At 52.0% G+C, this 13,219-nt stretch overlaps 1 protein-coding gene across 11 annotated transcripts in view; it reads right to left on the bottom strand.

Moving 5' to 3' along the window:
* Positions 1-282: 282 nt before the first annotated feature.
* The window catches only part of Pcbp3 (poly(rC) binding protein 3), a 204,004-nt gene continuing 191,067 nt past the window's right edge, over positions 283-13,219 (bottom strand). For 5 of the 11 annotated variants that reach the window (XM_052744606.1, XM_052744604.1, XM_052744610.1 and 2 more), the window contains 5 exons: positions 10,006-10,084; positions 9,314-9,373; positions 7,126-7,178; positions 1,593-1,762; positions 283-943 (listed from right to left, as the gene is read on the bottom strand). In XM_052744606.1, the coding sequence (XP_052600566.1) occupies positions 907-943; positions 1,593-1,762; positions 7,126-7,178; positions 9,314-9,373; positions 10,006-10,084 (399 nt within the window). In that variant the 3' untranslated portion in view covers positions 283-906. The remainder of the gene's footprint in view (positions 944-1,592; positions 1,763-7,125; positions 7,179-9,313; positions 9,374-10,005; positions 10,085-13,219) is intronic. The other 6 variants (XM_052744607.1, XM_052744611.1, XM_052744608.1 and 3 more) reach the window with 3 other exon arrangements.

Below are 13,219 nucleotides of genomic sequence, written 5' to 3'. Positions count from 1 at the left end.
CTACCCTGGCCCTCTGAGAAGGAAGGAATGGAGCTTCAGTTCTAACAGCAGCAGTGAAGAAGCAAGGTGCCTTGTATGGTGGAAGGCTGTGGGCATGGTGCCCTGGCAGGTCAGGCATAGGCAGTCTCCGTCCTGGGCAGCTTTGCAGGTTGGAACCTGGCACTCTAGGACCTGGACCAGAGTAGAACCCACGATCTTCTGCCTCTCAGGCTGGGTACTGATGTGTCTTGTGGGTGGGTATGGGCACTGGGGATAGGGGAGCAGAGAGAAGCCAGAGCCATGTGGGAGGAACACGACATTTATTGAACTCTGATGGGTGCAGATGAACTTTCTGGTAAGTCCTTGTTCTTAGCCATCTTGGAAGACATATGGGGGCCACAAGTGCCCCCTCCCCGAGATATCCCAGTGAAGCAAGGGTCCCACCACACCCTCTGGCACTCTACCTTGCTCCTTAGATACCCCCCAAGTCCCTCCTCTTCCAAATGCTCCCTGAAGGTTGCAAGAAAAGTACCTCTGATCCCTGCGTACAACCTAGGGTGGGAATGAGTCACTAGACATGTGAGAGAGGAGGGTCTCTGAGAACAAGGGACAGCAGGACACAGGAAGTGCTGTGAAAGCATCAAACCAACTTTTAAACAGATAGTCACATGGATACTGAGGAATAAATCTCTGAAACATCACATCTGGGAAGACGCTGGGCATAAAGTAAAGAGCTGCATGCCAATGCGTGGAGGCTACACTAATACGGAGCGCACAGGGCCTGAGTGGGCAGACACGCACTATCATCTGTACAGAAAACGCTCTATTCATATCTGCAAGGAAGGACAGGCAGTCTGTACAGTGTGCCAGCTGGTGAGGCTGCAGGCTGGAGCCATCCGATGTGTGGAATGGAGGATCTTGGGTAGGTTAGAGTGCACCCATCCCGGTGACCTCAGACGTCAGCCTGGAACACACAAAGGCACAAGGGACACATCATAGACTTATGGGTTGGAGACGGGACAGTAGGGGGAGGGCACCTCCCCATTTCCAGGTCATCATTCAGTGGCCATGAGCTGGAGGACCCACCGTACAGCAGGTGGAGGCTACATCTGGGGAGCTTTACCTGTCCCTGTGCCTGGCACTCAATCTTGCTGAGTTTGGGTCCTTCCAGGTTGGAGCACTGGGCCAGGGACTAAGCACCCAGCCTGTGTCAGGGGTGGGGGGACTCTAGACTTTTAAGCAGGGGCTTCATGGCTGTCACAGAAGGAGTTCTGAGGGTTGCTTATAGTGGATTTGGGGCAAGTGAGCCAGGTAGGCATTTCCCTGAGTCCTACCCCAGACTTATTACCAGTCTGCCAACACCCCATGCCTGAGGCGGATGGGCACAGCCTGATTACTGGCTGAGAGGAGGGAAATAGGAAAATGGGGGTGCCTCTCACCATAGCTTCCTAGCTCTTTGGTGGCAAATGGAGTGGCCCATGTCTCTGTGGAGGCTGACTCCATCATGCCTCTCCCCACATGCCTGTACTTTTACTGTATCAGCAAGGATGTGGGGCTGCAGGCCACAGCTATTGAGGACCTGTGGAGGGCCCAGATGCATAAGAATCACTCACCTAGCGTTGATGAGATATTGGGCAAGGCTGATGTTGGCTGGGGTCCCTGTGATGGTAATCTGACGCTCTGACGACCCTTCAGTGGCATTGGCGATTTTGATCTGAGCTCCAGACATCTGTCGGATTTCATTGATTTTGGTGCCCTGGCGTCCAATTATGCAGCCTATAAGCTAGAAGAAATGATGGAGGGATCTCTTAGAGAAGAGCCTAGGGTATCCCTTACAAGGCATCTGTATGAGCCCTGTGGGGACACCCAACGAGATAGGTTCCAACTCTGCCTAGGAACTCAGTGCTGTGGAAGAAAAGGTCCCTGCAAAGTTCTGAGCCTGGTCCCTGGGGCAATGGGAGAGAGGGCCAGGCTCTGCCTGTTGACAGTTTGATTGCCTTTACTTAGTGTCCCTCTGGAAAAAGTCCATACAAGACATGGCCACTACTTCACTGGCTTCCACTACTTGGTCAGAAGTGACCCAAAGAAGAATGATGCAGAGTGAGTGGGAAATCCCACACCAGCTCTGGCCAAGACTGGGTCAGGACCTTCTGTGATACCCTCACAGGGAGAACAGATTTCCAGGGAGAGTGAGCATCACAGACACTCAGGAGCATCTCAAGTTCATTGTTGTTGAAACCTATCTTTTGATGATCTCAGATGAAGTTGAGGACAAATCCGATGTTTGCTTGGTGAACTCTGTTTAATGGATGCAGAGACCTGTGGCCAAGATAGTCATCAGGAGTGAGGGCCATCTCTGGGGCAGCTCGGGGACAAGAGTGCTCTCCATCCTAGTGGTCAAGACCTTTCTCTGGCAACAATTGCAGTTGGGTATGTGTCAGGAGCCTTTGTCATGAGCTATTGCGGGCCAGGACACAAATACAGCTTGTAGCAATTGATAATTCAGATGTCCACCCACCAGAGGACTGATTCTCAGATGAGATACCCTGTCAGGCAAGGCTTGCAGGCCACTGACTCTGAATACTGTTGCTTCCATCTGTAATTTCTTGTGCAGTAACAGCTACAATGTCTCCCCATCACCATGTATTTTCATGAAATGTGTACATGCAATCTCATGATTGCATCTCAGTCTTATGGGCACACATATATCCGTGGATGGTCAGGAAGATGACTTTTCATTAGCTGTACAATTTTGATATATAGAAAATATTCTAGGATATGGTTCATAGCCAGATCTATTGTCCCATGTGGACTGTAGACCCTTAAAGGCTGCTTTGTTCTTTTGGCTCAGACTAACTGCACACATTTAGCTCATGCTTTACCTCAGAGCAAGTTCAAACTAGACTAAAGGCCTTTGTAAACAGATCAGAAGTTTAAAACTTTACAATTATGCACAAGGTCAGAGTTGCAGGTGTCCAACCAAGATTACTACACAGAGCACCTTAAGAAAAGCACACCAGTTCCTCACTTGCCAAGTCTGCTGATAAAGAGCTATGTCTCAGAGTTTGTGGCACTGCGCCCCCTCCCTCTGGTCCTGAGACTTTGAAACCCTGTGTTACCATGGTAAATGGCTCTGTCCTTATTGTCTACCCTAGGAATGTGCTTTTGACCAATGAGAGGTAACTCTTGTAATTTTTTTCTATTGCTTCAAGTCTCCGAAAGGAGAATTTCTAGGCTAGAGGAGGAGAAGTTAGAAGGATTTAGAATTAGGACAAGGAAATTAGATGCAGAGAAGAGCGGTGTGAGCTGATTCATTCCCTCGCTTGGTGAAGCATCTTTTCTGGACCCTGAAGGGAACCTTGAGGCTGGTCCTCAAAGGACCCCATTAGGCATGTGCCTCTCAGTCCACCCTGTGCCATGGTAGGGGCAGTCTGGACCCCAGAAAAGACTGTAGAGGAGCCGATGTCCCTCAACTTCCATGACTGATTAAACAGAATCCCCATATCCACAGGCCAGCACTGTGTGCTCTGGAGTAAGGAATGTAATACTGTCAGACAGGAACTGAGAGCCCGGGCTGCAGCCGGCCGTCACCACAGGTCAGTGGTTCTCTTGCATCTGGCTGACTGGGCACTGGCCTGAGGACTAGAAACAAGCTCTTCTTGTGCAGTGAGATGTCAGGCTGGGGCTGGACCTGAGCAGTACAGGAGGAGAATCTGCTTCCAGACCTGTACAATGGGCAAGAGTGCACCTGTGTGGGGCTAGCTCTTAGCCCGGGGAGGCCTGAAGGGTGTGCGTTCTGCTCACTGTTAAGGCAGTCTGTTGGTTGTCTGTATCGCTTATTGAGCTGTGACAACGAGTCTTTACGAACACAGAGTAAAACTGCTGCTCCTGAGAAGCCTGAGCTGTTCATCTCTCTATAGCTCTGGGCCTCACCCAGTCCTGCCCACCACTCCCCTCTCTGGGCTCTGGCCATGGCCTGCTCCTGCTCCTCCTGTCTATGCAGTTGTTCCAAGGGTGTCTGCCCCTGTGGCAGGGAGGAGGGCTTCCTAACCTACCCGCCTGTGCTCTCTCCCAGCTGGCAGAAAAGCTATGGGGCTCTTCTGTGACCAAGGCTAGGACAGACAAGGTAGTCCACAGGTAGGAGCATGGATCCCGTGCTGAGGGAGAATGTGTGGCCGTGTGTCTCTAAAGATGCCATTATCCAGGAGGGTGGGCCATGGAGGATGTGGCCGCCTTCTCTCTTCACATCCCCCATCTCTGGCTGCTCCACGATCAGCTCTCCTCTCTGGTGTCACACTCAGGTGTGGATGGCACTTGCCAACCTCACAGCACAGACCCTGCTATGCCGCTGCCTACATTCCAACAGGCACTGGAGGAAGCAGACCGACCGTCCTAGCCCCAAATTGTCATCCCTTCCCTTCCCCGTCAGGACTCGTACTCTCTTTACACCTGGGGTGTGTTTCTGGGGGGGGGGGCTCATACCTTGAAATTCTGAGGTGTTCTGTGGCCTATGCCCTAAACCTCTCTCCTTCCTTCACACTTGGGGGGTCCAGAGTGGAAGAGAAGTTGGCTGGCCTGAAAGCTGCTTGGATCCCAACACAGACGCTGGTGGGCACTGCTCTTAGAGGTGTAAGAAGCAGCTGATCCTGCTCACGAGACTCCCTCAGGCTGGTGGAGGAGAGGCCGATGGCTGGGAGAAGCTCAAGGTGCTCTCCCACTCGGCCTCACTGGGACCCCACTGACATGCAGCCCCAAGGTCATGCTGTTCACATTGGTCTTCACATTGCAAATTTAAATAAAGCTATAGGCATGTGCTGACACTGTACAGGTCCTGTAGCTTAACAGCCATCAAACCCCACAGGCTCTGTGGCAACACTGACTGGTCTCCTCTCACTGCCTTGTGGGATGTCCTAGCTTCCTTTCCCAGCAAGACTCCAGGCTAGTGGGCATTAGGGAAAGGCCTGAGCTTTACAGGTGGGTGCTCGGAGCAAAGCATTGGGGTCTTAAGTGCCCCAACTAAATACCTCAGGGCAAGCTCTGCAGCAGTGGCCATTAGGAATGAACTCTGGACCTGAAAGGACAGCTACATCACCATCTAGTGCCTTTTTGCAGAAGAGGAGAGGACACAGATGGACACTGGCCTGACTCAACTGTGACCAGGAGACAGACACAAAGGGGAAGGATAATCATGTTTTGTTCCCTTCCTCCTGTCCAAGAACGTGGTAGGCATCAGGTGTGGACCATTAGCTCTGGGAGACTGCATCTTTGCCTAGAGCCTAGACCTTCTATAAAAGTCTAGGTGAGCAGGCACCATCTATGCCAGAGTTCTGTGGGCTTCCTGTGCAGGGTGAAAGGTAGACTCTCAGTGTGCTGGTGAAGGAGCAGCTCCCCTCCCTACAAAGACTTCTGGGGTGACAGGACAGGCTAGGTCAGCCAGTGTTCATCCACCACACGGCAGCAGAGTGCACAGCAGCCCTGGTGTCCACTTCAGTTTAAATAAAAGCTTGCACCATAATGCTGGTGAAATAGGATTCACGTTAGCAGCCTTCAAGAAACCCTATCTAATGGAGCATGTACGGGCGAGCCCACGTGCTAGAGGGACCATTGCACAAGAATGAGAAGGGGAATGTACAAAGCAGAAACCTGCATCTACACAGCAGGAGTCAGGTGACATGACAGGTGAGAACCCATGAAGGCAGCCTGTCAAGTTGGTCCAGCCTCCAGTGTTCTAGGAGCTCAAAGGCTGCACAATGATGCCCCCATGGCACCTGACTCCTAGGCTGGCTTCTACAGACTGGGGGAGCCAGAGCTTGTCAGGTAGCAGGAAAGATGCCTGGGGCTGGTGGCATGCTTCTTCAGGGCCGTCTACGGCCAGATTGGTTTGGGAGTGGTGGTGAGGGCAGTGTTTCCAGCAAGGTCAGAGGCACTAGCCAGATGGGTACATGGTCTTCCTTCTGGCCACCTTTCTCTGTTGCCCAACTGTTGGCCAAGTGTAGTTTAAGCTTGGGGATCCCCTCAAACTCCAAACTCTAGGTTTCCTGCAGTTGGCTCACATGGGGCGGGGTAGGTCTTGGGTTTGCTGCCTGGATGGTACAAGGAGAAGACAGTGAAAGGTCTTCACAGTCCAGTTCTACTGGTCTGGAGAGAGAGAAATAAGTAAAGTGCTGGCCACACAGGTGAGGACTTTAGTTTGATCCCTAGCATCCAGGTGTGGTGGCACATGCTTGTAATCTCAGCACTGAAGGGACAGGTGGATCCCTGGGCTCCGTGGTCAGCCAGCCCAACCTAAGTGGTGAGCTCCAGGTCTTGGTAAGACTGTCTCAAAAAACTGGAGTAGATAGCTCCTGAGGAATGACGCCTGAGGTTAACTTCTGACCTTTATATGTAAACAGAGATGCATAGGCACACGCATGCGTGCACGCACATGCTCGCGCAAACACACACACACATACACAGTGGTGTGTATGGGGGGGTAGAGTGAGTCTGACTAGCTTAGGGCAGAGAAAGCCTAAACATTGTATAAGTTGGAAAGTGGGCCACCCCTGCATGGCCCACACAGAGATTGTCCCTTCTGCTATCCTGGTAGTTACTCTCAAAGAGGACTCTCCTTCCCTGGTCTCACTGTTTGAGGGTGGCCCATTGATTCGGAGACTGCCCCCATTCCTCCAGGTCTTCTCCAGCCTGGGAGGACAAAGCGTGCTGGCAGTAACCCTTGAGACCACAGCTTGTGGTGTTCTCTGAGGCCTGGACAGATTGAGGGATGCCAGAGTAAAGAATCCAGACAACCTGTGACATCCAACCAACTTCATGTCCCAGAGAACGCAAACCTCCAGTGTGGGTCATATCACTCCAGAACCTTCCTGGACCACCCTATTCTCAAGGTCCCCAAGTGAGGATGCTGTTACTGTTGCCACAGACTGCCAGCCCAGCCCTGGCACCGACTTCTGATTCTTCCTCATGTCCCCAGTGCTCCTTTCTTGTCTGCGTCTTTCATGGGCATCCTATCAATTTAAGGTGGAAGAGGAAGGAAGGAAAAGATTCAACTGTGGGGGGCCAGGGCTTCAGGGTGTCACCGGAACAGTATTTTTTTTTTTTGTGTGTGTGTGTGTGTGTATGAGAACAGGAGGGTACAGGGGGCATACTCACATCATTGGGAATGGTGAGCTCATGAGTGCTGGCCGGGGGGCTGGCATCCAGACCTGGGTACACCAAGGGAACAAGGTTAAGCTGGAGGGAAACAGTTCATTGTCATACCCAGACCTGGTCCATATCTCCCTGGGCTGGCTGAGGTGAAGGTCAGCACCACCCAGAGACCCAAGCCCAGGTGGAACCCAACCCCCAGAGTTCCACCTTCACTCAAAAGAAGAAGAAACCCTCACACCTTGTATACACAGCCTGGCAGGCACTGAGTTAAGAGGGCAGCCGTCATACTTCAGGCCTTCACACGGCAGCTGAGGACAGGCAACACGGGTCACATGGACATTTAATGCTGTTCTCCCTCTGTTCAGGGAGATTTGTGGGTGCTGCGCCCCACTCAGCTCTACCCTGAGACCTCATGTGATTCTGCTGCAGGTAGCCAGAAGTGGCAGAACACTGATTGTTAATTTTGCTCGACACAGTTCTCTCCAAAGGCCACCACGCATGGTTAAGCCTAGGTTTTCATCTTTGCAAGTGTCACTGTCTCCAGATACAGGCAGCCTCTCAGTCCATGTGCTAATCCTCTCCTGCCTCAGAAGTGCTGACAATACACTCAAGGGACTGCCAGGGTGGCGGGTGCAATGGCTATACCTCCAGGACAGCGCAGCTCTGTACCCAGCCACCCCATTTCAACAACAGACAGATCGAGTCGGCACGCTCTTGCCTCCAGACTCAGCAACGGTCCCTGCATGGGACTGGCCAGCTCTACCCACACCCCTTGAGAATGCCCCAGAACCCAGGTCCTCTCCTCACTCTGTGCTCTTACTGGTCCTGCCTCTGCCCTGACCCTTCAGTACCATATCCATAGAGTCACAAAACCCAGAATTTGCGCCCCATCAACAACCTCAATGAGCCCCTACTTCTCACGGTGCCCCTCATTCTCCCAGCTCCCATCTGGCCTTGTTCCACTCCCTGGGTGGACGGCCTCCTCACAATCTTGTCTCACACAGTCAGTGGCTCCTGCCAGAGTGTGACCCCAATGGCAGGTGTCCAGTAGTCAGGCCCAGGCAGAAGTGTTGAAAAAACCCATTCTTCCCAACTCTGCTGTTCTGTTTACACACTGAAGTCTGGAGTTTCTATCCCTTATCTTCTAATCATGGTTTTTAACATAATCATTTGGCTATTTAGGAATCTATACACATTCCAGAAGCAGAGACATGTAAAATGTCATTTGAAAGGTACTATTGGAGTGCTGGACAGGAGTTCCTGGGGCAGCAGGGTATATCTGTTGGATTTGACACGGGACTGAGTGAAGAGCAAGAATCCTTTTTCAGGGACACCAAAGTCAAGTGGGTAGATAAGGGTGTGTCCACTTAAAGCCCATACCCAGGACAAGGCTTCAAAGCCAGCTGCTTGTCACCATGCAGCTAATGGCTGTCTCAGCACACACCCTTCCCGCTGCTACCATGCGAGTGCATTCACATGCACATGAACTCGTGTTGCACATTTCGAGGGCTTTGGTCAAGTTGTCACATAAAAGCATGGTGGCAGCCAGGAGGCTGCAGTGTTGGCCGTGTGTACTCATAGTGACCCACAGGTATAAAGTGTATGGTATGTCCCTCACAGGACCCAGAGAAGACACTCAGCCCCAGCCTATCACTTTTCCCAAGGCTGTTCCTCAGTCACTACTACCTCCGTCTCCACACTCCCCTGCAGGTCCTGGGAGAAGGCATTTAAATGAAAACCAGAAGAAGGTGTAGACACATCCAGCCCAGATCTATCTTCTAAGTGTGCGCCTATCTCCAGGGAATCCATCTTTGAAAAGCACATACCATCCCATGGTCCCCACAGTCATGCTCTCACTATGCACCCCTACACTGCACAGCCGGAGAATGAGTGGCAGCTCAGATGGGTCCTCCTCACGTAGGTGCACACTGCCTGGGGCCACCCAACTCTTCACATGGTGGTTGTACTCTGTGCATGCTCAGACCCGCCGTTCACCAACAATGGAACAGTTCCATCACCACCTGACTCCTAGGTGGGCCCCATGCCTCAGTCCACAGCTTGTGCCCCAGGAAACTGTCTATTGCCAGCCAACTTGGGTGAGTGCTAGACACTCAGATGTCACAGGTGTGGGTACCCTCGTCCTCTGTACATGTCCCCTGGCCTGCTCCCCCAGTACTGTGATCTGTTTTACCTGACGACTGGCCCATCAGATTTTGAGCTTCTTCGGAGGAGTGTAAAGGCAGCTTTTCTCCTGGAGAGCAAAGAAGAGAGAGATTTAATGTTTTGCCCTCAAGGAGAGAAGCAAGGTCCCTTCAACTAGGAAAGCTCAAAATATGATTGGTGCATGCACAGCCGACGTGCACGGCCAGTGTGTTTTCACTGGCCATAGCCACCGGGCGGCTCTGCTTCTGTGAGAAGGACACCCTGCTGCAGATGCCCGGGCAGGCTGTGGCCAGCCCCTCTGACTACTTCACCATAGGCCCGAGTGCAGGCTAGCTCCTGTCAGTGCTATCCTGGGCAGGGCTGCACCAACTAAGGCTGGGGTCGCTCCTGCGGTCAGCATTGTTGATCCGGGAAAAGATGTGCTCCAAGCATGGCCAGGTAGAAAATGCCACCTGGGGATGGACTGTGACACAGAGCACTGGTATGCACGTAAGACCCTCAAAAGGCAAGAGCACGGAAGCCGGGGGTACAGTAAAGTCGCCCACAATGGGGGGCAGACCGACCCGCCCGGCCTCAGCTGTGTGCAGCCCACTGTGTTAGCAAGAGTCTGCGTTCAGAGCTTCGACAGCACCTGCGCAGCTGCACTGCATCGAGCTCGGAAAGAGAAAGCGAGTCCCCAGGTGAGAAGAGAAGGTCAGAAAAGGGCAGCTGGGTACGTACCGGGGAAAGCGGGGTTGGTCTGTCCGAGGGGAGGAAAGGGGGTTTGCTGCATGGCCAACTGGTGGAGCTTGGTCAACTGCTGGGGGTAGGAGGGACACGAGAGCTAAGAAGGTTATTGTCATCGAGTACAAGTCACACCAAGTTAAAAATGGCAGTAACAGAACTTTGCACAGAGAGGTTCAGAGGGGCCATGCGGACACATGGCAGACACTGCAGCGGGACGCAAGGACTTGGCCTGGGTGGAACCAATGGACCTGACTGCCAGCAGCCGAGAGCCTGAACGTGTGGTGCCTTTCCCTTAGCAGTGGGGGGGGGGGGGAGTGGTCCTTGGGGTTCTGAGAGGAGGGTCTGAGGGACACAGAGCAGGGCTAGCTGGGTTCCTAAGACACTAGCAGATTCAGTCAAGCAGATCATCAAACCTGGCTGTGGCTCCAGCTTCATGCTAGGCTTCGCTCAACTCCTGGCCTGCAGGCCTCATTTTAACACAAGGCAGTCCACGTGTGGGGTTGGGGAGGAGGGCTGGGGAGCGGCTGGTAGAGCTAGGAGCCTGCCCCGAAACCACCTTCTTGACTTATGTAGGGTGACAGGGCATAAGTGAAAGATGCAGAGGCCACTAAGGACAAGGCTCTCCATGGAGGCAGCATTGCTCCTGCTCACCCTTATCCCACAGGCCACATCTCAGCTCCCACCAGCCTCGGAGCTTCACAAGGTAGAGCTGGACTATGTGGTTCTTCTGTTCATTTTATCTGAGCCTCACTCTCAAATTAACATAAAGAACATCAGAAAATACAGACTAGGTCTAGCCACACTTTGAGCAAAGGAACAGGGTAGGATGGGTGGATGCTCTGAAACACACTACCCTTTTGAGAATCTAGGGCACTGGTACAAAGGATGAGGGCTTCCTGAGGGACAGGGGCCCATCATGGGCACATCACACCCACAGGGAAGGCTGACCCTTCTCCAGTGAATCCTAGCAAGGCTGCATGTCATCAGCTCAGGCTCTGGAGTCTGGCCTGGATTCCAGCTACCTTCATAGTTAGACGGCAGAGCTAGCAGAGCTGGGAAGGCTGTGGGACACCGTGCAGAGGACACTGACTAGTGAGTGGGGCATTCTGGAAACAGTGCTGTTGCCTCTATTTTGGGGGCTGGGGAGTGTTCCCCAGACAGAAGGAGGGTCCTGCATTGCTGTCGTCAGGATCAAGGAGCTTGTCTAGACGCCTTTCAGTGGTGCTTTCCTGCACTTAGCTTCCTAGGCGCAAGGAACCCTCAACGTTTAGACTAGTGCCCAGTGGAGACTGGGGATTGCCTCCACCTGACCCTTCCTGATGGCCAGTGGAGCTGATGCTGGCCTACAGAATGGCTTCCGGGGTGCTGGCTGGCTGGTCGTCCCTTTCCTGATCCTGTACACTGGGTGCCTGTGGCTTCTGGGTAACATCTCTGAAACAGAACTTTAGCACACAAACCCAAGGCTTTAAGGTATTAGCAGCTGCAAAAAGCCAACTTCCTTGGCTTGGCCCTGGGATACTCCTCCTTTCCCGTGTCTGACCCCTCTCCAGAAAGATGGCAGAAGGATGGGCACATCCTAACTGCACTCCACTCATCTTAGAGGTGCCTGGCTTCTCGGCCTGCACAGGGGAGACCTGGATGCAACCTGAACTTGACCAGAGCAGGTCAAATTAGGGGGCATGTGACTTGGGGTCAGACTCAGCTCCAAAGTCCCTTGAAGAGGTGGTATATGACAGGCCATAACGGACTGATAACAGCACCTCTAATCTCTGCTGTGTTGGACAGTATCAGCAACTATGCCTGGCCAGACAAAGCTTGGTTTCCATATGGCCTACATCTGTGTCTGTTCTAACTCGGCATCAATGGGCATACTAAGTCACTAGAGTGGAGATGCTTGGCAAAAGGCAGAAGAACATGTCCAAAAGACTGTCACCAGGCCATATCTCAAGGATAACACTGTGTCTCCAGGTGGGATGTAAGGCTCCACAGGGAAGGGCCTGAGAGGCAAAAGACCCTGCCTGCTCCACCCTGGAGAAGGCAGCGTTTCTGACAGACACATCACAGCAAGGTACCTTAGAAGGTACAGCCCTATTTGGATCTGTAAAGGGGCCCCAGAGGAGGTGTTGGGTGTGGCTTGTGTGGATGCCTGCAGGCCTAGAGAGTTTTAGCAACTGTACTCCGCTCACATCAAGGCTCCTGTGTCCATTGGCTGTGATGTTACACTCTGAGAACAGAGCTGTCTTCATCTGCCTGAATCCCCAGAGACCATGGAGCAATGAATGGATGGTTCAAGATGGCAGGGGGAATGGAATGTGGAACAGGGCATTGGAACAGGTGCCAAGGGAGAGAGCCTGATGGATCTAATGTGGACCAGCTATGTGGAGAGACTCAAGGCCTCAGCTCTTTCATCTGGAAATGACAGCAGTTTATGGGTCTGCTGTTCATATATCAGCAAGAGCTAGTAGTCCTTAAAAAAACTGAGTTTTTAAGAATTTCCAGTTGCTCATGTGCTCTATGTTTTTGTCTCCTGCTGGTCTCACAGGTCTCACATTTACTCAGGGTGGGCTTCAGAATCCACTGACTAGCAGGGAACCTATAAAGTTGGCTCCACTCATATCCAGACTCTGATGTAACTCTAACCTCTCCCCTACTACAATACATTTTCATATATATAGTGCCACACTAGCAAATAAATGCAGTGATGTCATAGGCACAGGACTAGGCCAGTGTGTGATGGTGCTCGATGGGCATATGTTGAGGTACATCTGGGAAATGGAGCTTAGCCTATATCCTCTTCTTGGTATGGTTCTGGTCTCATCAGGCTATCTAACAACTCAATGTCCACAACTGTTAAAGGATTAAGTGCTGATAGTTCTTCCACTTTCTTTTTTTGATAGTTCTGCCATGTAAAAATCAGTTTTGGGGAGCAAGGCAGTGAACAGCAAAGCTGGAGAGGTGGGGCCCAAAAGATCATTGATGAGTCCCAAATGCCAGACACTGAGTTAAGAGGTTTAGATTTTCACTGCTGATCCTGGTTTTGCTTTGATCTGATGGTTTTCCTAGCCCAGTTCTCCCCTTTTGGATTAAGAATCAACGTAACTTGGTTTTTTGTTTTTGTTTTTATTAGGGGCCAACAGAGACTTTGTACTTTAAAAAACACTGAACTTTTAAATTGTTGAAAACTTTAAAGACTATGGACCTTTAAAAG

This window comes from Peromyscus californicus, unplaced genomic scaffold, assembly GCF_007827085.1.
Source record: "Peromyscus californicus insignis strain IS unplaced genomic scaffold, ASM782708v3 Scaffold_19__1_contigs__length_69161282, whole genome shotgun sequence".
In the NCBI taxonomy this organism is placed as follows: Eukaryota; Metazoa; Chordata; class Mammalia; order Rodentia; family Cricetidae; genus Peromyscus; species Peromyscus californicus.
This window is presented reverse-complemented; position numbering and strand designations above follow the sequence as displayed.